Source organism: Nematostella vectensis, chromosome 9, assembly GCF_932526225.1.
Source record: "Nematostella vectensis chromosome 9, jaNemVect1.1, whole genome shotgun sequence".
Lineage (NCBI taxonomy): Eukaryota > Metazoa > Cnidaria > Anthozoa > Actiniaria > Edwardsiidae > Nematostella > Nematostella vectensis.
Genome location: NC_064042.1, coordinates 808,464 through 834,077, shown reverse-complemented (window position 1 = coordinate 834,077; position 25,614 = coordinate 808,464). Strand labels below are relative to the sequence as shown.

Sequence of the window (25,614 nt, the reverse complement as noted above, 5' to 3'; positions counted from 1 at the left end):
AGGACATGATGGGTTTATAACAACTCTGGGAGAATCAGAAACAGTAGCGGTACTTCAGATCAATGGCTTTTGTAGATACATCAGTTCCGTCCCCCATTAAAAAAAAAATACACCAATACGCCAACTGCGTCTTGGATTTTCTGGCAACTACATATGGTAAGAAAGTTAACTAAAAAATACCTGTAGCTGCACAAGGAAAGTACAAAACCCTCAAGTTGTTCGTTCTAAATAAAAAATTTCCATTTGATACGATTCACTAACTGAGGGTTACTGGACCGTGTACACAAGCAGATTCACGATACATATAGATATTAGCATAATGTAGACCTGGGGTTTAACGCACCCGAGTGATTTATCTTGCTGCTTGCAGGGTTCGCACGCTAATCCCTCTCTCGCTCTCTCGCTATGGCGTGTTGCAAAAGGCTACCCCAAGGTGGCATAGTTTGTCGATGTCTGCGTGCATTTTATCGCTTGTTAAGCAGCGACTTGATGCTTACTCTAATTCTGTTCGGCGTCGTTGTGGGGTTCGTCGTTGGTGCTATCATCAATGGACCTATCAACCGTGTCACGGATATCGAGAAGCAGACTACTATTATCATGTTGGTGGGTTTTCCTGGCGAACTCTTCATGAACATGTTGAAGCTGCTTATTCTCCCGTTAATCATGGCGAGTTTGATCTGCGCCGTGGCGTCTTTGGATGCAAAGGCAACCGCTAAGATCGGTCGTAGGACCGTTATCTATTATCTGAGTACGACCTTTCTAGCGGTTATACTAGGGATTGTACTTGTGACTAGTATGAGGCCTGGCGCTGGTGGCAAGCCGAATACCACCATGCAGAAGGATATTCCCAAGTTCCGCAACGTGGACTCCTTCCTTGACTTGATCAGGTGAGTGGCACAGCATTTATTGATCCTCGACATAAAGAACACCTCCATCATGGCACAGTTCACACCTTTATTGATGGCACACAATTTAGACTAATGAAGCATACCTACGTTTTGTACATCTTTGCACTGTTCATTTGGCCCTTCTGGCATATCCATTGTGTAGTTGGGGGCTAGTTGTCTACGTATAAATGCGTTACGTATATAGTTGCGTTACGTGTATAGTTGCGTTACGTGTATAGTTGCGTTACGTTTTGTCTGTGGCAATGGAGCCTGCCCGTGGGGAAATAGTCACCTGCGAAACCGGAACCGGCTCATTCTAAATTACTTCCAACGATATGCATGCAGTATAAGAAGAAGCAAATCCGTGGGATTTTATTCGCCTATTTCTGCGAGCACTGCTGAGAAGTCCTCGTTGTTGTGACAATGATATAGAAGTGTATTAATTTCTGGAGATTTGGGCCTGCGGTCTAGGTGTGACATAATCCGCGTGTGCCGGAGACCACCCTTCATACCCCAGGGTCCACCCCTCATACCCCAGGATCCACCCCTCATACCCCAGGGTCCACCCCTCATACCCCAGGGTCCACCCCTCATACCCCAGGGTCCACCCCTCATACCCCAGGGTCCACCCCTCATACCCCAGGATCCACCCCTCATACCCCAGGGTCCACCCCTCATACCCCAGGGTCCACCCCTCATACCCCAGAGTCCACCCCTCATACCCCAGGGTCCACCCATCATACCCCAGGGTCCACCCCTCATACCCCAGGGTCCACCCCTCATACCCCAGGGTCCACCCCTCATACCCCAGAGTCCACCCCTCATACCCCAGGGTCCACCCCTCATACCCCAGGGTCCACCCCTGATACCCCAGGGTCCACCCTCATACCCCAGAGTCCACCATTCATACCCCAGGGTCCACCCCTCATATCCCAGAGTCCACCCCTCATACCCCAGGATCCACCCCTCATACCCCAGGGTCCACCCCTCATACCCCAGGATCCACCCCTCATACCCCAGGGTCCACCCCTCATACCCCAGGGTCCACCCCTCATACCCCAGAGTCCACCCCTCATACCCCAGGGTCCACCCCTCATACCCCAGGGTCCACCCCTCATACCCCAGGGTCCACCCCTCATACCCCAGAGTCCACCCCTCATACCCCAGGGTCCACCCCTCATACCCCAGGGTCCACCCCTGATACCCCAGGGTCCACCCTCATACCCCAGAGTCCACCATTCATACCCCAGGGTCCACCCCTCATATCCCAGAGTCCACCCCTCATATCCCAGGGTCCACCCCTCATATCCCAGGATCCACCATTCATACCCCAGGGTCCACCCCTCATACCCCAGGGTCCACCCCTCATATCCCAGGATCCACCCCTCATAGCCCAGGGTCCACCCCTCATACCCCAGGGTCCACCCCTCATATCCCAGGATCCACCCCTCATACCCCAGAGTCCACCCCTCATACCCCAGAGTCCACCCCTCATAGCCCAGGGTCCACCCCTCATACCCCAGGATCCACCCTTCATAGCCCAGGGTCCACCCATCATATACCCCAGGGTCCACCCCTCATACCCCAGGGTCCACCCCTCATACCCCAGAGTCCACCCCTCATACCCCAGAGTCCAAATGTGATTATAAAATGTGATAATATAAGGAGGGCCCTCACGCGGAAAGAGGGGTTTGCCATAAAGGTATATCCGCTGGAGCCGTAATTCTATATTGTCTTGAAGGTAGTCGCTCTTTTTTGTCTTCACAGACAAGTTTTCCCACCAAACATCGCAGAGGCTACGTTCAATCAAGTAAGTACAAATACTATCAAACAGGTATTTTTTGTCTTCACTATGGACGGGAATGGTCGCGAAGGCTGCTGGGAAAATAACGTGCCTCTCCCCAGTCTCCGATGACCAAAGGCGCGGTTTCAGATGTTTCTATCATTACAATGTTTTTAATGTAAGGGGGTAAATGGTCCTTCTGCATAGGCTTTTCGCACACGTGCTTTTTTCCTTGTTTTGACAAGTGCTAGTTGTTGTAAGAGAAACTAAATGAAAAAAATATATGTTTAATTGCGTATTTCTTGGTGATATATATTACTTTTACCGCATTCACATGTTTGAAATGACATACCAAGAGCGAAGCTGGAAAAATTATCGGCTCCATAAGTATTCGTACGTCACATGAAACGAGACCAATAAAGATATGTATACAATATGATTTTTACAAGATAATTCTTTATCATGTTGAGTCTGAACGGGACATACAGTGATGTCCCCTTAATCAGCAAATGAGTCAAATGAGAGCGCGCGTAGAATCGCAGCAACATAATATAATCTTCTCCTATCTACAGAGACAGACGGTTTACATAAAAATGCCTGCGGAATATCTTGTCTACAACACAACAGTGGATGTAAGCAGCCTAAACCCAAACGAGACAATAAAGATCTTCAGCAATGGCACTCATAACTTGACCACCATACGGCAATTGGTCCATCGGGCATACGACCAAATCCCCGGTGGGACGTTCCCCACCCCCGGTAGCTCCATGAACGTCCTGGGCCTGGTGATGTTCTCTATCGTACTGGGGGCCATGCTCAGTAAGATGGGAGATAAGGGACTTCCTCTCAAGTGCTTCTTCCAGGCTCTGAATGACGTAGTGATGCGAATGGTCACGCTGGTCATGTGGTGAGTCATCATGTCACGTCACGTGATTGTCGCGCCAATCGTCTGTGACCACAGTACGACGCGCGCTACCGTGACCACCTTGACAACTTTGTGAAGTAAACCAACAGGGATACGAGAAACGTACTATTTGATACGACGCGCGCTACCGTGGCCACCTTGACAGCTTTGCTAAGCAAACAAAAAAGGATACGAGAACGAAGGAATCCTCTCGGGCTCGTGCCAATCAAAATTGTGACTCATTCGCACGCTGATTGGCTAACTCACTTTTGTTTTGGTGGCCACGGGTCGCACTATAATCATGCCTAGGATAATGCGAATGGTCACGCTAGGCATGTAGTGCGCCATCACATCATGTCACGTGATTGTCACGTCGTTCGTGAACACTCGCGTTTTTTATCATGTTCAGTGTAATGATATTGATAACGCTTTGTCGAGCAATAGATATTAGACAGAGTAATCGATAAAATGCTAGTATTTATGTTGATTGCATGCTTCGCGTTTGATCGGTATCTGCAAATAGATCGCGTTTCGTATGTCGTGTATCTGATTCCGTCTCGTGTATCGGAAATCAGTTTGCAGTTTGCTGTTTGTTGCGCCTCAAATATCGGTTATCTCCAGTCTCATCGCATTTTGTGTTCCACAGGTACTCCCCTGTCGGCATATGCAGTCTAATCGCGTCCAAGGTGGCAGGAATGGGAGACATCGCGCTATCGCTCAAGCTACTCGGCATGTTCATGTTGACGTCAATCCTGGGAATCCTCCTTCACACGATGATCACTCTTCCCATTATCTATTATGTCATGACCAAGAAGAACCCATTCAAGTTCATGAAGGGGATGAGCGACGCCCTCGTCACGGTGTGGGGCACGGCATCTAGGTACATGGGTGATCATGGCAGGGCCGTAGCAGAAGAGGAGGGGGGGCTAGGGGCAGTCCCCCTCCACCTTTTATAAAATTACGGCCACTATATTCAGAGATACCCATTCAGAGTATTCATTCTAGCACATGAGCCACGTGCAAAGCATTTACTGATCACGTGATTTCTTTTGAGCGCTGCCACGTTCTAAGCATGTGCTGATCACGTAATTTCTTTTGAGCGCTGCCACGTTCTAAGCATGTGATAATCACGTGATTTCTTTCGAGCGCTGGCACGTGCTAAACATGTGCTGATCACGTGATTTCTTTCTTTGAATGCCACGTTCCAAGCTTGTACTAATCACATGGGTTTTTTTCACAGCGCTGCTACGCTGCCGACCACCATCCGCTGCGCGGAGGAGAACAATGGATTAGACTCGCGCATAACAAGATTCGTGCTACCGCTGGGCGCGACTGTGAACATGGACGGCACAGCTCTGTACGAGGGAGTGGGGGCCATCTGGATAGCGCAGATCAACAACATACCGCTGACAGCAGGACAGATTGTTACCACGAGGTATGACGCGCATCATATTATCATCCGATATCATGTGACGAGCCGAGGACTTCTCGGACAAGGACGCTATGCCGGAGGGGTCGTCTCTTATCGCTAAAAATCCTGGCTTGCACGTTTACATAAAGGGAAATGGATGCGATATTTGGACTACTTAATCCAGTCACGTTGTAAGCAGACTGTGTTTTGATTGTATGACCAAAAGTGACACCCCCACCCCCCTGGTTCAAACCAAGACTTCAACTCGCTCTCGTGTTTGTATTCCTTCAGCCTTACAGCTACAGCTGCTGCTATTGGTGCGGCTGCAGTACCGTCCGCTGGCCTCATCACCATGGTGATTGTCTGTCAAGCTATCAATGTTCCACCGGACGATATCGGACTTATCTTTGCCGTCGACTGGTTTATGTGAGTAAGAGCATATGTGCTGTGAACAGGTTATCAACGAGCTGTTTTCCATAAGTTTAGAGTTGTAGAAGTTATAAAAGTTTAAAAACATGCTCCTAGTCTTCGTTCATGAAATTTAACTTAATCAACGATACCTGATACTAATAACTTGACGTGGACCAGCTCGGCCCTGCCGCCCCTAGACTTATAAAGCTGTACCTTATCGACTAATTTAGTAATGCGTGTTTAAAAAAAAACGGCTTTTCTTCATTATTTAACAAACATCCGTGTGTTTTTCCCCAGTGATCGCTTCCGAGGGCTCCCAAACATCATGGGGGACTCATACGGAGCGGGTATCGTGCAGCACTTGTCCAAGGAGGAGCTCGCAGAGCCACACACACTGAACGACGCCGAGGAGGGGTTACCCCTTAACGAGAACAATACCGAGACTGTAGCCAGCGGAGGGCACCCAGCTTAGTCCCTGTCCTTCTACTCGGGATTCCTGTAGTTGGCCTTGAAGCAAGAGGGCTGGGGAGAGTCATCTAAGATTTAGAGAATAAGGCTATGTGACGTCACATTATTAAGCAAAGAAAACTCGAAACACCACAGGAAGCCCAAAACACCCCAGGAAACCCGTGAAGAAAACAAGGGGCTAGGCGTGAAACCGCGTTAATACACACACCAGACAGTACTAAGATGGACGCCGAGACTCAGAGACTTTGTATCAGACTTGTGTGGCACTGCTGTTTTTGTTTAATTTTGAATACTGAAATAAAATCGTATTTTCGGCAACAACATATATTCCTACATACATAACTTGTGTATCATTGAATAAGTTAACACTCCGTAGTATATAGATGCGAGAAGCTCTTATGGAACCCTTAGTGATAAGGACAGCCTGCTCGACAGATCACAGGCGCTTACTTGTTGATTCCAGCGCATCTTGAGTTATTTGGACACGCGGGAACTGGGGGGGGGGGGGGAGGGGAGAGAAGGGCGACGCCTGCCTGGCGGCCGTACGAATGCATCTCATGAAAAGAACCGAGAAAACTCCCGCGAGCAGGCCATTCAGTTAATGCCTTCACCTTATTAAAAAATACAACAACTGACATAAAAAAGTGAAATACCAAAAAAAAAACTGTTTACGTTTTTATTTATCATTACTTTGACTTCATTTGGCTTGTTTAACAACTTGGTGCTTTTTTTTCGTGGATAATTTTTCGTTTTCGCTGCTTGCACAAAATATTACTCGCAAGTGCTCATGAGAAGGGTCTTAAACTCCCCCCCCCCCCCTTCCACAGGCCTCCCATCCGCGTCAGTAAAACATACTAAGGCAAGGGTCTAAACCCGTACAATTGACCTTGACCTTCTAGTGAAGAAAAACCAGCACAGACGGATACATTTACATCCCAACTAAGTTTATTTCATTAATTAGAGAATGAAGATATAACTCATAGATAATTATTTGCGTGAATTCGTATGCCGTTAGAAATCCTTTACTGACGCGGGTGGGAAGCCTGTGCTCTGACACACTGTAAACTAGAATTCCCGTTTTATCAAAGCTTGAGTGTAAAAGGTCTTCAATAGATTTTGTGTATTTTATTTCTAAAGCGAATCATAATTGAATTAAAGATCTGGTAACATTTAACGTGTTGATCTTCATTGTAAACAATAATAGCAACTAAGGGTGACACAAGACTGTCTGTTAAACTATCTATTGGCAAATACCACGATGAAAATCTTTGAATGCGTCAGATGTTATATAACAGTATTTTATTAAACCTAAGAACACAAAACATCTTAGCTTGCGCGGTGTATTTCAGTGTAGCTTGTTGTTGTTTTGGGTACAAAGTATCATATGCACGTGCGTGACTGGACAAAGAAGTACAAAGGCTTAATGCAGTAATGTAGACCTAGGTCGTAGTGTGTGCACATGGTGACGACATCACTACATTACTATAGCAACACATCTATTCCCAAGAGGCGCAAGCCTGAAATAGACCCCGATATTTTTCTGTCTACATCTCAGCGAGCTGTGCGTGGCGTAACCGACTAAGACAGGCCTGGGATCCTGGTTATTGCCTCCCCATTAATGCGCGGGTACCTCAGGTTCCTTTGTGTTGTACAGCTCGCTAGATAGCGGTGCTGGGACCGAAATCTTAGCTTAGCCGTAAAGCTTCAGCTGCCATACGGTGTTTCAGCGCATGTCTGGAAGTATGGTCTATTTTTTCCTCATTTTACCGTATCTGGACGAGGTTCGATTCCCGACCATGTCCTCGAATTGTTTTTTTTTTCACTGTTTACCATTTACAATTCAATATTCCTTGCTCACCCTTTCTCCCATTTTTTCACCCCCATTCTTAGTTTTTCGGCCAAGTCCATAGTCCTTTCTCACCCTCGCTCCCCTTTGCTCATGCCTTTTCGGATATTTTAATTTGTATTTGTTCAAGATAAAGGAACTCCCGATAGCAATGAAGAATTTTAAAGAAATAAAATGAAGTATCGGGCACAGAGCTTACCGTCTAAACCCGGGTACACACACAAGAAGGTTGTTACCTCTACTCCTGGGAACAAGGGTAAAGAAAATGCAACCCCGTTCCTATTCTAGGCATGGGATAAATTAGCACATTTGAGAATATTGAGGTTGGGAATTTTGAGATGCAAACTGATACTGGGGAACATTACCTAGACGATATATTGCTTTACATTTTTTAAGCCAAAATGAATTATCTACAGTATACTCTTTTGTATTAAAAGGATGTATAAGTCGATTAATCAATTCTCAAACGATAAAAAAGGCCTTTTTTTAAAAAGTGAAATATCTTGGAATCCAGAACCTGTAAAGCTTAGGATAATACTTGCTGTCGCAAGAAACTTTGACAGGCTCAAAGGTAAACTTGAACGGGGACCAGCGGTTTCTTCGCATCGCCAGGATTTGATAGGCACAAGCATAAATAGCATATCAGATTCGGCGATTTCCTGCGTGCATTTCTTGACAGTCAACACAAAACCACTATGATAACCAGGAATTCAGATCCTATGAAATTCATTCAATTCCAAGCGTCTTGTGACGAAAGTCAGGCGCGTACACAGGGAGGGGGGAGGGGTGCGTAGGGTGCGCGTGCATCCCCCCTGGCGGCCCAAAAGATGGTCATTTCTTATAAAGGAATCATAAAATAATTGCGTAACTGCAACAATAATCTCAAAAAATAAAACTGTACCATTAACTGAAGGAAATTCTCCTTAAGGAATGTCGATTAGCCACTCCCTTGTTATTGTTTCATTTTTAAAGTTCAAAAATGAAACCATAACAAGGGACTGGTTGATCGACATTCCATAACGAGGAATTTCCTTCAGTTGATGGTGATGGTACAGCTTTATTTTTAGGTGCAGCACTGTAGTTTAAAAGAAAACTTCAGAATAACAATTCACGATTGAAGTCTGATGCCTTGTTTAAACGACATTTGATGGGGGAGGGGTGCGTAGGGTGCGCGTGCATCCCCCCTGGCGGCCCAAAAGATGGTCATTTCTTATAAAGGAATCATAAAATAATTGCGTAACTGCAACAATAATCTCAAAAAATAAAACTGTACCATTAACTGAAGGAAATTCTCCTTAAGGAATCCCTCATTTTACCGTATCTGGACGAGGTTCGATTCCCGACCATGTCCTCGAATTGTTTTTTTTTTTCACTGTTTACCATTTACAATTCAATATTCCTTGCTCACCCTTTCTCCCATTTTTTCACCCCCATTCTTAGTTTTTCGGCCAAGTCCATAGTCCTTTCCCACCCTCGCTCCCCTTTGCTCATGCCTTTTCGGATATTTTAATTTGTATTTGTTCAAGATAAAGGAACTCCCGATAGCAATGAAGAATTTTAAAGAAATAAAATGAAGTATCGGGCACAGAGCTTACCGTCTAAACCCGGGTACACACACAAGAAGGTTGTTACCTCTACTCCTGGGAACAAGGGTAAAGAAAATGCAACCCCGTTCCTATTCTAGGCATGGGATAAATTAGCACATTTGAGAATATTGAGGTTGGGAATTTTGAGATGCAAACTGAGACTGGGGAACATTACCTAGACGATATATTGCTTTACATTTTTTAAGCCAAAATGAATTATCTACAGTATACTCTTTTGTATTAAAAGGATGTATAAGTCGATTAATCAATTCTCAAACGATAAAAAAGGCCTTTTTTTAAAAAGTGAAATATCTTGGAATCCAGAACCTGTAAAGCTTAGGATAATACTTGCTGTCGCAAGAAACTTTGACAGGCTCAAAGGTAAACTTGAACGGGGACCAGCGGTTTCTTCGCATCGCCAGGATTTGATAGGCACAAGCATAAATAGCATATCAGATTCGGCGATTTCCTGCGTGCATTTCTTGACAGTCAACACAAAACCACTATGATAACCAGGAATTCAGATCCTATGAAATTCATTCAATTCCAAGCGTCTTGTGACGAAAGTCAGGCGCGTACACAGGGAGGGGGGAGGGGTGCGTAGGGTGCGCGTGCATCCCCCCTGGCGGCCCAAAAGATGGTCATTTCTTATAAAGGAATCATAAAATAATTGCGTAACTGCAACAATAATCTCAAAAAATAAAACTGTACCATTAACTGAAGGAAATTCTCCTTAAGGAATGTCGATTAGCCACTCCCTTGTTATTGTTTCATTTTTAAAGTTCAAAAATGAAACCATAACAAGGGACTGGTTGATCGACATTCCATAACGAGGAATTTCCTTCAGTTGATGGTGATGGTACAGCTTTATTTTTAGGTGCAGCACTGTAGTTTAAAAGAAAACTTCAGAATAACAATTCACGATTGAAGTCTGATGCCTTGTTTAAACGACATTTGATGACTGTGTCTCAGTTACGGCTTGAATCACCATGGAAATAGAGGCTTTGCGTGACTCGGTATTGATGCTTTGCGTGACTCGGTAGAGAGGCTTTGCGTGACTTGGTAGAGAGGCTTTGCGTGACTCGGTAGAGTGGCTTTACGTTACTCGGTAGAGTGACTTTGCGTGACTCGGTATCAGAGGCTCTGCGTGACTCGGTATCAGAGGCTTTGCGTGACTCGGTAGAGAGGCTTTGCGTGACTTGGTAGAGAGGCTTTGCGTGACTCGGTATCAGAGGCTTTACGTGACTCGGTAGAGAGGCTTTGCGTGGCTCGATAGAGAGGCTTTACGTTACTCGGTAGAGTGACTTTGCGTGACTCGGTATCAGAGGCTCTGCGTGACTCGGTATCAGAGGCTTTGCGTGACTCGGTAGAGAGGCTTTGCGTGACTCGGTAGAGAGGCTTTGCGTGACTATGTATAGATGCTTTGCGTGACTCGGTAGAGAGGATTTGCGTGACTCGGTAGAGAAGCTTTTTACGTGTTTCGGTAGAGAGGCTTTGCGTTACTCGGTGGAGAGGCTTTGCGTGACTCGGTAGAGAGGCTTTGCGTGACTCTGTATAAATGCTTTGCGTGACTTGGTAGAGAGGCTTTGCGTGATTCGGTAGAGAAGCTTTTTACGTGTTTCGCTAGAGGCATTGCGTTACTCGGTGGAGAGGCTTTGCGTGACTCGGTAGAGAGGCTTTGCGTGACTCGGTAGAGAGGCTTTGCGTGACTCTGTATAGATGCTTTGCGTGACTCGGTGGAGAGGCTTTGCGTGACTCGGTAGAGAGGCTTTGTGTGACTCGGTATCAGAGGCTTTACGTGACTCGGTAGAGAGGCTTTGCGTGGCTCGATAGAGAGGCTTTACGTTACTCGGTAGAGTGACTTTGCGTGACTCGGTATCAGAGGCTTTGCGTGACTCGGTAGAGAGGCTTTGCGTGACTCGGTAGAGAGGCTTTGTGTGACTCGGTATCAGAGGCTTTGCGTGACTCGGTAGAGAGGCTTTGCGTGACTCGGTATAGAGGCTTTGCGTGACTCGGTAGAGAGGCTTTCCGTGACTCGGTAGAGAGGCTTTGAGTGTCTCAGTATTGTGCGGGGGCGCATGGCGGCATAAGAGAAAAGTGTCATGCGCTGGTAATCTTTTTTTAGTAAAAACATTCTTGAAATAAAAAAAAGCCAACGAGGGAGGAAGAGAATTTCAGATTATAGGGTAGAGGGCTGAATGAATTACCCTGGGTACAGAGGCCCGAGCTTCGCGGCGCCAACTAATTAAGCGAAGCGTTCGCCTCTGGCACCCAGGGTATGAATTTATTAACGTTTGTACGAATTATGTAGTAGAGGACTGAATTGTTCAGCGTTTGTACGATTTTTTTTTAGTAGAGGACTGAGTTGTTTAGCGTTTGCACGAATTTTGTAGTAGAGGACTGAATTGTGAAAAGGAAGATTTTTTGTAGACCTAGTATTGTAATTGTGAATAGAAGTCGTGATTTCAGGAAAATCAGGTTGAATTTGTGGGCACTTTTTTGTCGCTATACGGCCAAAACACACTTACGGGTCGTAAGATAACACTATTTCTCTTTTCCTTTTAATTTATCATCGTATGTTCACTTGTTTGCTTTGCGTCAGAATGGCAAGTAAACATTTAAGCTTTTTGCGAGACGCAAAACAAAAATTATAATAGTGGCTTACCCAATACATTTTTCAAAAAATCTTATTCTATGCTGCTTTACAGAGTATTGGATGTAAATATTTTGTTTCTTGTTAAATGCTCATATATTTCGTGAACTGTGGTTTTTTTAACAAACTTCTAACCTCTGTAACACGAGAAACTTGTACAAAGCGCTCTTATGTAAATGGACAATTACTATAGAAGAAATGGATAATTACTTTCGGTTTGCCCCTCATGAAATAGATTCCGCTTGATTAACATCTATAGACTCTTCTGCGGGTGTCACGTGTCACAGGCTCCTCCCCCTCCGCGCCGCCCGCTACGCACAGAACTACACGGATACTTGCGTGACAGAACATGACACCTCGTAGCAAATCAGCTGGGTGTCTCTTGATACCAAAAACAACAAAACCAATTCCTCATTGCTTATCGGAAGAGCAGAGATGCGTTTCCTACTAAGTTCTGCTGTACTTCTAGTTCTGGTGGCAGTCCACCTGTATAGTATCTCCTCAAGCGGAACCAGAAACACTGGCACCACAAGAAACTTCAAGGACATCGTTCTCGGTCGATGTTATTACTATAAAGAGTTTATGCTCGATGACGTTTATCGCTCGTCTGTTAACTGCAGCTCCGTGTGGCTGGCGCTTTATGATGCTTTCGCATTCAAGGATCCGTGTTCGCTGACGTTTCAAGACTACGAGCCTTACTTCGCGGCTGTCGTCGAGGGACATCTTTTAGACAAGGTAGAGAAATACAATCCAAATACAATCCGGTTGGACATAAACTATAAATCACTCGTAAATATATTATGTTTAAGTTGGACTCTGATTGATTCTTAGGATCCCGAGAAGTTTTGGACATCCCTAAAAGTTAAAAAAGATTTTATGGCATCCGGCATGATCATAGACATGATACATATTTATGGAATATTTGTGTAGCTTGATTCTCGCGGGCTTCCGGTTTCGATTTGCACTAGAACCAACGTCCCGCGCCTTTAATAAATCACAGGGATCCCAAAATCTGTATATGCATAATGAATTGTTCTACTTTTGGTGGTTTAGTCCAGTCAATCTACTTCAAAAAAGGGGTCAACATCGGACTAATTGCAACACAAGTTTTTTTAACGGTTTTTTGCACAGAAAGTATCCCTCTATAACATACTAAAAGTCTAAAAAAATCGGAGCACGCAAACACCCCGAAAAACGGGATCGAATTTCCCCATACAAGGCTTGTATGAAAAACCACAGGGATCCCAAATCATGGAAATAACGAAAAAATACATACTTTAGAAAAAAGGATTTTTTTACACTAGAGATTATTAGAGATATATATTTCTACACAATTAGGATAAAAAATTAAAGTTTTTTTTTAATGATTCAGTTATTTTGGGTAAAATGACATTTCGTTTTTTAAATGACTATACGTGATGTAATACAGGTTCTCATACAAATAGGGCTTAGTGCCTCTCAATAATAATGTCATTGATTCAGTATTAATCAAGAAAGTATATGGACACATTAAAGATGATTATATATTAAATTATAGTATATTATTATATTATGGTATATAATGTATATAATGATTATATATTATATAACCATTCTTATTTTTCTGTGAAAATAGATTTCTTAATGTCGAAAGTCTTTTTAATTTTTTTTAAAATTAAGACCTTGTTGAGATGGAATTAGTACACGATGACCCTTTGCATTGGCCGTAGGGCGAACACACTAGATTGTTCATGCGGCAGGAGCACTAAACGTGCTGCAGTCCTGGAGGTATCTCAAGATCTGTTAAGGGTTCACCCTGTCGTTGACCAACATCTAGGCTCAGACTTCAGACCGCCTTTCTATCGCCTTTCCATTGGTTGACTTGATGGAATACTGGAACTTGGAACTGTGGAACATGGCTGATGCTGAAGTTAGGGAAAGATTTTGTTACTTTCCTAGCTCTGTCCTGTTAACAGCTGCCTACGTGCACGGATGTAGGGTAAGGAGACCTTCTTGAACGATACCCCCTTTCCTACCCGTATTCATGGAAGGTGGTATCACAACCAAGAAGCGCATGGATAAAAGCAAAAAAAATAAAATAAGAAATAGAAATAACATTAAAACTTTTCCCTAGCAGCTCATTTATGGCCGTCATTCCCCACATCTTCGTGTAGATTTGGATTTCGGCTCAGGAAGATGTCATGGGCTTCCGTGCGGAATTACCGCAGCTTTCCACATAAGCAATCATATATTCGATTCGTCATCAGCTTCCGTTTCCATTGTGCCACAACCGCTTTCCCTCGGGTACTTGCTCAACATTTAAAGAAAATTCTGCCACACTCATCATTAAGTCTAACAATGCTGGAGGAAAGTTTCAGAGCTCAAAGGAGATATATGTTGTTCAAGGTCTTCTAGGGGTGGCTAGATTTGAGCGCTGAAACGACAGCTGTGGTCCTGTACAGGACCCGAAATGATCCCAGGACCCGAAACGATCCCCAAAAGTTCCCCAACTGATCCCGGGACCCGAAACGATCCCCAAGAGTCCCCGAAATGAACCCCAAGGAATTACAGTAATGGACAACTAAAGGAATGTGTAAGGATTGGCTTTCAGTTTTAAAAACATATGAAACATTTAGCTTTGTTTGTGTTATTAAAAGGGAATTTACATTAACTAAAACTATAGTATTAAGATTTTAATATACGACTGCGGGGGAATACAGTGGTTGAGTCAGAAATTGGGGTCAACTAACAATTCTTTGTGATAGTAATTTGAAGAACCCGGCGTGGATAAATCATTTTTACATAACAAGCCATAAAAGAAAGTCTTTACAGATAGGACATGATGCTGCTTTTTATAGGAAGCGAAATGTTTTAAAGTTTGTTTTTTTTTGGCATGTTTGTCTTCGGTGAATGAAAGACCTATCATATCATGAGATCATGCCGGGGTGTACGCACGACTACATGAGGAAGTTCAAAACTCACATAATATTGCTTTCAACAAAAGCCACATCCTCTTAATATTTTGCATCGGTAGTAGAAGGGTTGTTCGAGTGTATTACTCAGTGTGCTTTTGTCATTCCATCTTCTCGGCCAAACCGGCTGCCTAAAATGTGTCGGTAAATATTCGCTCGTGTGAACAAGGATTTCGTGGTGAAATACATGTTTAGGTTGTCGAATGAATATTAATTTTTAGGGGTGATGTTCACCAGAAATGAGATTTATAGTGTCAGAGTCATGTGTCGGAACCGCAAAATGTTTAGAGTGTGATGGAAGGTCAAAAGTTTGAATGATCTGAGCAAAGCTGTACTATGTTTATACATCTGTATTTCTTTCAGTAGCAATTAAAAGTTGTGTGCCCGGTTTAACGCCGGGCAATGTAATAAATAGAAGTATTGTGTTGAAATTTAATATTTTTAAGTCACGTTGTTTAGAAATAGAGTCGCTGTTAACCCTTAATTATGCTTCAAGAATTGCAAGTATTTCTTCTGCTTTCCCTTTTTCCATTACCGCAATTCCTTGGGGTTGATTTCGGGGACTCCTCGGTATCGTTTCGGGTCCGAGGATCAGTTGGGGTACTTTTGGGGATCATTTCGGGTCCTGGGATCGTTTCGGGTCCTGGGATCATTTCGGGTCCTGTACAGTCCTGCATTTAAAATCACGCTTAATAATTATAACTGAAAGCAGGATTGCTTAAAGATTACAATAAACTTGAGATCAACGCCATTAAATTAAACAAATTGATAATGATTACATGATGTGCTTAATTCTCCTTCTAAACACCCGTAAAGATAGTAACCTGTGGGTTTTGCCCAAAATAGATGAGCTATATCAGATAACGTTGATTTTTATCCAGATCTTATAGAAATATATATTTCTTATCATTTATAGTGGTGGATTCCTGTGGTTTTTCATACAAGCCTTGTATAGGGAAATTCGATGCGGTTTTTCGGGGTGTTTGCGTGATTTTTTTTAGACTTTTAGTATGTTGTAAAGGGAGACTAAATTAATACAAAAACGTTGAAAAACCTTGTGGTGCAATTAGTCCGATCTTAAACCGTAGATTGATTGGACTATTGTGTTTCATTTCATTGCACCAATTCATAATTGCAGGCAATATGTTGGTGGCAAGTCTGCTCAAAATCTTTAGTTCAAAGGAGAAGCAACCGACCTCCGTATCTGATATAAGACTACCTACAGCAAAATATAAATTAATTTCGTTACATTATCATTTTTTGAATTTTAATTTTATTTATTTATTTTTTTCTTGTTTAGATTTTCAACTAACCATCTGTTTTATATCTGTTATTTCAGTCACTGTTCTGGTCGGGGACGATGAAACTTGTCCATTCTTACGCAAGCTACATCGACCTACTATACACAACACTCGAAGATACCATGGCCGGGTAACGTAACGCACCAGGCATAACGCAACGCTTGGTGTAACGCAACGCACCTGGCATAACGCAACGTCTGCATAACGCAACGCTTGGTATAACGTAACGCAACGACTACGAAACGCAACGCTTGGTGTAACGCAACGCCTACGTAACGCAATGCTTGGGGTAACGCCACGCCTACAAAACGCAACTCCTGCATAAAACATAGCCTGTATAACAAACAACGCTTATGGTTTAACACATTGCCTGGTTGAACACAACGCCTGACGTAACACAATGCTTGGTGTAAGCACTCATGCGTTATCGCGTCATTATTGCGCCTTTACTCGGGTATAGTAATCTACCTCCGTCTTATATCCATTTGCAGTTGGCTGGTGAACGGGTTAACGTGGTGTGGTAACGTAACACTTCCGCGTAACGCTTCAGACGGGATCGATTATGTGTCGTGCCCGACGAACTGCGATTACTTCGCCGCATTTTGGGGTCTGGCATCGCGCAAGGTGCGTAGCGACACAAGACCCCTGGGGGAGGGGGTATTCCGGAGTCTGGCATCGCGCAAGTTCCGTAGGGACATTGGGGGAAAGAAAACTAAAGAAAATTACAGGGACTGGGTCCTGAATCAAGGACAACTGCATAGGGGGGTGATAAAGTATGGTCCCATAATTCTCCTTCCCTTTTTAACCAGCATTCTGGTTCGACATGACAAATACTTGGGTGTTTTATGTTATTTTTTTTTTCTGGTAACGTTTATCATACGGCACCTTGCACTTAGTAGGTATTGTTTAGGGGAAGATTTTTTTTCTCGTCACGAAAACCCTCCCCTTACCAAGATCTTACATCCCTACCCCTACTGGGAAATAACTGTAATTTCATTTCACACAGACTGTCAGCTGCATTTCTCTCTAACCGTTTGTTTGTTTGTTTCATTGGCGGCTGTTTGTATGTCAGTTATTGTTTTTTTCAGCAGACGATTTGTATGTTTATCAGTTTGCAGAGCGCACGCGTGGTGTCGCGCGTGTCATGGTTAACGGGTCGCGCGTGGACACTAATGGATCATGGGTACCCGCCTATCGCAAAAACAGGTAAAGGGGGGCACCATTTGACTTTTGAGGGTGAGGGTGGAGACACGTCTGTGAAAAATCAACTGTGTGGCCGCGGATTGCTGCGTGCAGACCTTGGGAGACCGGGTACGAGTCGTGTCCCTGGGTTGTCGGGGATCCGCCATCTTGGAAAAACTAATTAGCTCCGGGAGGGGGGGGGGATCCCATATAAAAACATATTTCAACCCTCATGGATAGCACTTTGGGTGTTGTCAACATCAAATCTTACCCCTAAAAATAGCACATCAGGTGTGGTCGAAGCAATTTCTGACAACATTTATGTCCAGTTGTTATTAAGAATGTTATATTCCTCCAGAGGTATAAATCGTTTCTGGAACCACGCATTACGTCAATAGTGGGATTCGCAGCTTGCTCTCATGCGTATGGATGCACACAAAAAAAAACTGGTTCTTTGCTTATGAAATAATCTTGCTATGAAAAATATAAACAGCCTTTACGTTTCAGCTTCTTCGGAAAATATGAGCTTCCTAATCTCCAGAGCCATTTTGTAACAGAGCTGCGAATAATTGTTATGCACACCATCGGTACCTCTGTCAATCACATGTAAGTTCAACTCTACCGGGTGACCTATAAATCACATGTAAGTACATCTCTACTGGGTAACGTATTAATCACATGTAAGTACATCTCTACTGGGTAACGTATCAATCACATGTAAGTACAACTTTACCGGGTGACCTATAAATCACATGTAAGTACATCTCTACTGGGTAACGTATTAATCACATGTAAGTACATCTCTACTGGGTAACGTATCAATCACATGTAAGTACAACTTTACCGGGTAACCTACCAATCACATGTAAGTACATCTCTACTGGGTAACGTATTAATCACATGTAAGTACATCTCTACTGGGTAACGTATCAATCACATGTAAGTACAACTTTACCGGGTAACCTACCAATCACATGTAAGTACAACTCTACTGGGTAACGTATCAATCACATGTAAGTACAACTTTACCGGGTAACCTACCAATCACATGTAAGTTCAACTCTACCGGGTGACCTACCAATCACATGTAAGTGCAACTCTACCGGGTGACCTATCAATCACATGTAAGTTCAACTCTACCGGGGGACCTATCAATCACATGTAAGTTCAACTCTACCGGGTGACCTATCAATCACATGTAAGTACAACTCTACCGGGTGACCTATCAATCACATGTAAGTACAACTCTACCAGGTGACCTATCAATCACATGTAAGTACAACTCTACCGGGTGACCTATCAATCACATGTAAGTACAACTCTACCGGGTAACCTATCCATCACATGTAAGTACAACTCTACTGGTTAACCTATCAATCACATGTAAGTACAACTCTACCGGGTAACTTATCAATCACATGTAAGTACAACTCTACCGGGTGACCTATCAATCACATGTAAGTTCAACTCTACCGGGTGACCTATCAATCACATATTGTAAGTACAACTCTACCGGGTGACCTATCAATCACATGTAAGTACAACTCTACCGGGGGACCTATCAATCACATGTAAGTTCAACTCTACCGGGTGACCTATCAATCACATGTAAGTACAACTCTACTGGGTGACCTATCAATCACATGTAAGTACAACTCTACCGGGTGACCTATCAATCACATGTAAGTACAACTCTACCGGGTGACCTATCAATCACATTTAAGTACAACTCTACCGGGTAACCTATCAATCACATGTAAGTACAACTCTACTGGTTAACCTATCAATCACATGTAAGTACAACTCTACCGGGTAACTTATCAATCACATGTAAGTACAACTCTACCGGGTGACCTATCAATCACATGTAAGTTCAACTCTACCGGGTGACCTATCAATCACATGTAAGTACAACTCTACCGGGTGACCTATCAATCACATGTAAGTACAACTCTACCGGGTGACCTATCAATCACATGTAAGTACAACTCTACCAGGTGACCTATCAATCACATCTAAGTACAACTCTACCGGGTAACCTATCAATCACATGTAAGTACAACTCTACCGGGTTACCTATCAATCACATGTAAGTTCAACTCTACCAGGTAACCTATCAATCACATGTAAGTTCAACTCTACCAGGTGACCTATCAATCACATGTAAGTTCAACTCTACCAGGTAACCTATCAATCACATGTAAGTACAACTCTACCAGGTAACCTATCAATCACATGTAAGTACAACTCTACCGGGTGACCTATCAATCACATGTAAGTACAACTCTACCGGGTGACCTATCAATCACATGTAAGTACAACTCTACCGGGTGACCTATCAATCACATGTAAGTACAACTCTACCGGGTAACCTATCAATCACATGTAAGTACAACTCTACCGGTTAACCTATCAATCACATGTAAGTACAACTCTACTGGGTAACCTATCAATCACATGTAAGTACAACTCTACCGGGTGACCTATCAATCACATGTAAGTACAACTCTACCAGGTAACCTATCAATCACATGTAAGTACAACTCTACCGGGTGACCTATCAATCACATGTAAGTACAACTCTACCGGGTGACCTATCAATCACATGTAAGTACAACTCTACCAGGTAACCTATCAATCACATGTAAGTACAACTCTACCGGGTGACCTATCAATCACATGTAAGTACAACTCTACCGGGTGACCTATCAATCACATGTAAGTTCAACTCTACCAGGTAACCTATCAATCACATGTAAGTTCAACTCTACAGGGTGACCTATCAATCACATGTAAGTTCAACTCTACCAGGTAACCTATCAATCACATGTAAGTACAACTCTACCAGGTAACCTATCAATCACATGTAAGTACAACTCTACGGGTGACCTATCAATCACATGTAAGTACAACTCTACCAGGTAACCTATCAATCACATGTAAGTACAACTCTACTGGTTAACCTATCAATCACATGTAAGTACAACTCTACCGGGTAACTTATCAATCACATGTAAGTACAACTCTACCGGGTGACCTATCAATCACATGTTAGTTCAACTCTACCGGGTGACCTATCAATCACATGTAAGTACAACTCTACCGGGGGACCTATCAATCACATGTAAGTTCAACTCTACCGGGTGACCTATCAATCACATGTAAGTACAACTCTACCGGGTGACCTATCAATCACATGTAAGTACAACTCTACCTGGTGACCTATCAATCACATGTAAGTACAACTCTACCGGGTGACCTATCAATCACATGTAAGTACAACTCTACCGGTTAACCTATCAATCACATGTAAGTACAACTCTACCGGGTGACCTATCAATCACATGTAAGTACAACTCTACCGGGTGACCTATCAATCACACGTAAGTACAACTCTACTAGGTAACCTATCAATCACATGTAAGTACAACTCTACCGGGTGACCTATCAATCACACGTAAGTACAACTCTACCAGGTAACCTATCAATCACATGTAAGTACAACTCTACTGGGTGACCTATCAATCACATGTAAGTACAACTCTACCGGGTAACCTATCAATCACATGTAAGTACAACTCTACCGGGTGACCTATCAATCACATGTAAGTACAACTCTACCGGGTAACTTATCAATCACATGTAAGTACAACTCTACTGGGTGACCTATCAATCACATGTAAGTACAACTCTACCGGGCAACCTATCAATCACATGTAAGTACAACTCTACCGGGTAACCTATCAATCACATGTAAGTACAACTCTACCGGGTGACCTATCAATCACATGTAAGTACAACTCTACCAGGTGACCTATCAATCACATGTAAGTACAACTCTACCAGGCAACCTATCAATCACATGTAAGTACAACTCTACCGGGTGACCTATCAATCACATGTAAGTACAACTCTACCAGGTGACCTATCAATCACATGTAAGTACAACTCTACCGGGTGACCTATCAATCACATGTAAGTACAACTCTACCGGGTGACCTATCAATCACATGTAAGTACAACTCTACCGGGCAACCTATCAATCACATGTAAGTACAACTCTACCGGGTAACCTATCAATCACATGTAAGTACAACTCTACCGGGTGACCTATCAATCACATGTAAGTACAACTCTACCGGGTGACCTATCAATCACATGTAAGTACAACTCTACCGGGTAACCTATCAATCACATGTAAGTACAACTCTACCGGGTAACTTATCAATCACATGTAAGTACAACTCTACCGGGTGACCTATCAATCACATGTAAGTACAACTCTACCGGGTGACCTATCAATCACATGTAAGTACAACTCTACCGGGCAACCTATCAATCACATGTAAGTACAACTCTACCGGGTAACTTATCAATCACATGTAAGTACAACTCTACCGGGTGACCTATCAATCACATGTAAGTACAACTCTACCGGGTGACCTATCAATCACATGTAAGTACAACTCTACCGGGTAGCCTATCAATCACATGTAAGTTCAACTCTACCGGGGGACCTATCAATCACATGTAAGTACAACTCTACCGGGTGACCTATCAATCACATGTAAGTTCAACTCTACCGGGGGACCTATCAATCACATGTAAGTACAACTCTACCGGGTAACCTATCAATCACATGTAAGTACAACTCTACCGGGTAACCTATCAATCACATGTAAGTACAACTCTACCGGGTAACCTATCAATCACATGTAAGTTCAACTCTACCGGGTAGCCTACCAATCACATGTAAGTTCAACTCTACCGGGGGACCTGTCAATCACATGTAAGTTCAACTCTACCGGGGGACCTATCAATCACATGTAAGTACAACTCTACCGGGTGACCTATCAATCACATGTAAGTACAACTCTACTGGGTGACCTATCAATCACATGTAAGTACAACTCTACCGGGTAACCTATTAATCACATGTAAGTAAAACTCTACCGGGTGACCTATCAATCACATGTAAGTTCAACTCTACCGGGTGACCTATCAATCACATGTAAGTACAACTCTACCGGGTGACCTATCAATCACATGTAAGTACAACTCTACCGGGTGACCTATCAATCACATGTAAGTACAACTCTACCGGGTGACCTATCAATCACATGTAAGTTCAACTCTACCGGGTAGCCTACGCGATAATATTTGTATGATTCACTGCCCTAACCCTAACCCTAAATCCTTTTCCTCACAGAGAAAGCTGTGGAAACGGTTCTGTCAAGACGTTGGTGGAAGATGCGACGAGGCATGGGCTTAATGTTAGCTGTTCCGATGATCCGAGGTATGCCATGATGTAACACTCGGGTGACCCTCGGTTCAACTTGTAAGCTTGACTAAGAGATGAACAATCTCGTGTGGAACTCGAGTGTATTCGTGACACTTCCGTGTAACATTCGGGTGACACTCGGTTCAACTCGTAAACTTGACCAAGAGATAAACAGTATTCCCTTTTTTTTGCTCCGACGAAGGGCTAACGCTCGAAACGTCAGCGCAACCTCTCTGTTTACAGAGGCGTTTAACATACCTTTTCGTTGATTCATACCTAAGAGATAAACAATCTCGTGTAGACATCGAGTGTATTCGTGACACTTCCGTGTAACACTCGGTTGGTCTTGAGATACTTTCGTGTACCATGTGTTTTACCGTGTTCTATTTCTTCGCAGTGAAGTGAAACATTTATTATGCGTCGATCATCCGACGGCACCTGAATGCTTGTTTGCAACCAAAAAGGAGCAACAAGGGGGGTATGTACGTCACAGGGTGTGGTACATGGGGGGTATGTACGTCACAGGGTGTGGTACATGGGGGGTATGTACGTCACTGGGTGTGGTACATGGGGGGTATGTACGTCACAGGGTGTGGAAGATGGGGGGTATGTATGTCACAGGGTGTGGTACATGGGGGGTATGTAAGTCACAGGGTGTGTGGTACATGAAGGGTATGTACGTCACAGGGTGTGGTACATGGGGGTATATACGTCACAGGGCGTGGTACATGGGGGTATGTACGTCACAGGGTGTGGTACATGGGGGTATATACGTCACAGGGCGTGGTACAAGGGGGGTATGTACGTCACAGGGTGTGGTACATGGGGAGTATGTACGTCACAGGGTGTGGTGTAGGGGGGTATGTACGTCACAGGGTGTTGTACATGGGGGGTATGTACGTCAAAGGGTGTGGTACATGAGGGTATGTTCGTCACAGGGTGTGGTACATGGGGGGTATGTACGTCACAGGGTGTGGTACATGGGGGGTATATACGTCACAGGGCATTGTACCCCGCACGCAGGAGGGAGGATATAACGGAATATTTTTAAGATTTCTCTGAAGCGCTGGATTGCCAACCTTGTTCAAACGTTGTTACAGTCCATTATACTCGTGCTTGCGATCAATGTGCTAGGATGGGAACGAGGGTGATAACGAGACTGTACTCAGACAATAACGATTTATTCCGAATGCTTTTTCGCTACATAATAAGCAATATAAGCTAAGTTATAGTTTCGCTAACTAAGTTATAGTTTCACTAACTTACATAGAAACAGTATGCTATATAAGACTGATAATATAGTTTCGCTAAATTACATAGAGACGGTATGCTATATAAGAGTGATAATACAGTTTCGCTAAGTTACGTAAATATAGTTTTGCTAATTACGTAGAGACAGTATGCTAATAAGAGTGATAATATACTTTCGCTAACTTACATAGAGGCAGTATGATATATAAGAGTGATAATATAGTTTCGCTAACTTAAGGTGTGGTTTAAAGCACTTCGTTCGAGTCGAAGTCGCCCTGCAGTTTTTTTGCCGATGAAGTTTAACTGAGGCAAACCGGCTATGCCATGCTGACGAGTCCTAATAAGGACGAAACAGCTGTCCATGGTTGCCGAACTGCACGGGTAATAGACTGTGCTAGCGTCCTGTCTTGGCCCGACTGGTGCCAATGTGTGTATTCTAGTGTGCTTTTAAAGTCCACATTTATGTATAAATACTCGCAAGGATAGTTTGGCTATCCGACGGAGTTTTAGACTAGCAAAGGTCGCATGCGTGATCCGCACAATTGGCATCACGCTAGTCCGGTCGCAGCTCTAGATCCCACATGGATCTAAGCTGTGGTTTAAAGCACTTCGTTCGAGTCGAAGTCGCCCTGCAGTTTTTTTGCCGATGAAGTTTAACTGAGGCAAACCGGCTATGCCACGCTGACGAGTCCTAATAAGGACGAAACAGCTGTCCATGGTTGCCGAACTGCATGGGTAATAGACTGTGCTAGCGTCCCGTCTTGGCCCGGCTGGTGCCAATGTGTGTATGCTAGTGTGCTTTTAAAGTCCACATTGCTATATAAGAGTGATAATTTAGTTTCGCTAACTTACGTAGAGACAGTATGCTATATAAGAGTAGTAATATAGTTTCGCTAACTTAGGTAGAGACAGTATGCTATATAAGAGTGATACTGATTAAAGTACTTTCTGTTTTTTCAGTGTTTGGAAATACGTGGGTATCATCTTCATTATTCTGACGTCACTGTTGCTATTGGCAACCGTCCTTCTTTTGATGTTATGCGTGCGTCATCGTCAAAGCAGGCCTGTTGCATAGACTGGAGGGGAGCTAGATAGTCAGATCCCTTGCAATATGGAAACCCCCACCGGGGGAGGGGTGGGGAACAATGTCAAGCAGCAGTTTCGAAGGCATCGTTTATCGTTTGTAAGGGGAGGGAGAAAGCTAATGTAAATGGCCACTTTTTCACCCCCCTCCCCTCCCCCCATCCGTACTGACAACGTCTATTGAAATAGGCGTATGTGCCTTTTATGCGCTTTGTGTACCACAGTTCACCAGGTTGTTCAGGCCCGTACCCAGGGAGGGGAGGGGTGTAGGGGGTGCGAACGCATCCCCCCCCACACACACACACAAAGGCCGAAGGTCCACTTTTGGTTCTCAATAGACGTGCGATTTGTAGAAAACTATAAAGCATAAGCTAGATCACTCAGGTATGTAGCCAAATCCGACAAAACGTCCCGTGGAGATACTGCAAAGGCATAAAGAAATCCCTTTTTGTTTTTTCGGGGGTGGTAAGATTTTTATCAGAGAACTCACTCCCCCCCCCCCCCCCTCAGAAAAATTAGGTCCACTTTTTCGGATTTCGCACCCCCCAAGAAAAATTCAGGGTACGGGCCTGTAGTTGTGCTTGGGCTAAAATCTCAAGCTGCCTACGATGACTGC

The 25,614-nt window shown here is 43.7% G+C and overlaps 2 protein-coding genes across 2 annotated transcripts; both read left to right on the top strand.

Annotated features, from left to right (window-relative positions):
• The first annotated feature begins 319 nt into the window (after nucleotides 1–319).
• On the top strand, nucleotides 320–6,187 carry LOC5503858 (excitatory amino acid transporter). Its single transcript, XM_032372092.2, has 7 exons — nucleotides 320–887; nucleotides 2,655–2,697; nucleotides 3,243–3,577; nucleotides 4,221–4,454; nucleotides 4,815–5,009; nucleotides 5,277–5,411; nucleotides 5,694–6,187. Exons 1-7 carry the CDS (start codon nucleotides 406–408, stop codon nucleotides 5,866–5,868), a joined length of 1,599 nt encoding a protein of 532 aa, XP_032227983.2. The 5' UTR covers nucleotides 320–405; the 3' UTR covers nucleotides 5,869–6,187.
• A 6,069-nt stretch (nucleotides 6,188–12,256) lies between these two features.
• Nucleotides 12,257–25,140, top strand: LOC5503859 (ADP-ribosyl cyclase/cyclic ADP-ribose hydrolase). Its single transcript, XM_048732960.1, has 8 exons — nucleotides 12,257–12,684; nucleotides 16,240–16,331; nucleotides 16,693–16,825; nucleotides 17,313–17,407; nucleotides 17,891–17,989; nucleotides 22,593–22,679; nucleotides 23,062–23,142; nucleotides 24,876–25,140. The coding sequence occupies exons 1-8, from the start codon at nucleotides 12,385–12,387 to the stop codon at nucleotides 24,988–24,990; spliced, it is 1,002 nt and encodes a 333-aa protein (XP_048588917.1). The 5' UTR covers nucleotides 12,257–12,384; the 3' UTR covers nucleotides 24,991–25,140.
• Nucleotides 25,141–25,614: the final 474 nt, after the last annotated feature.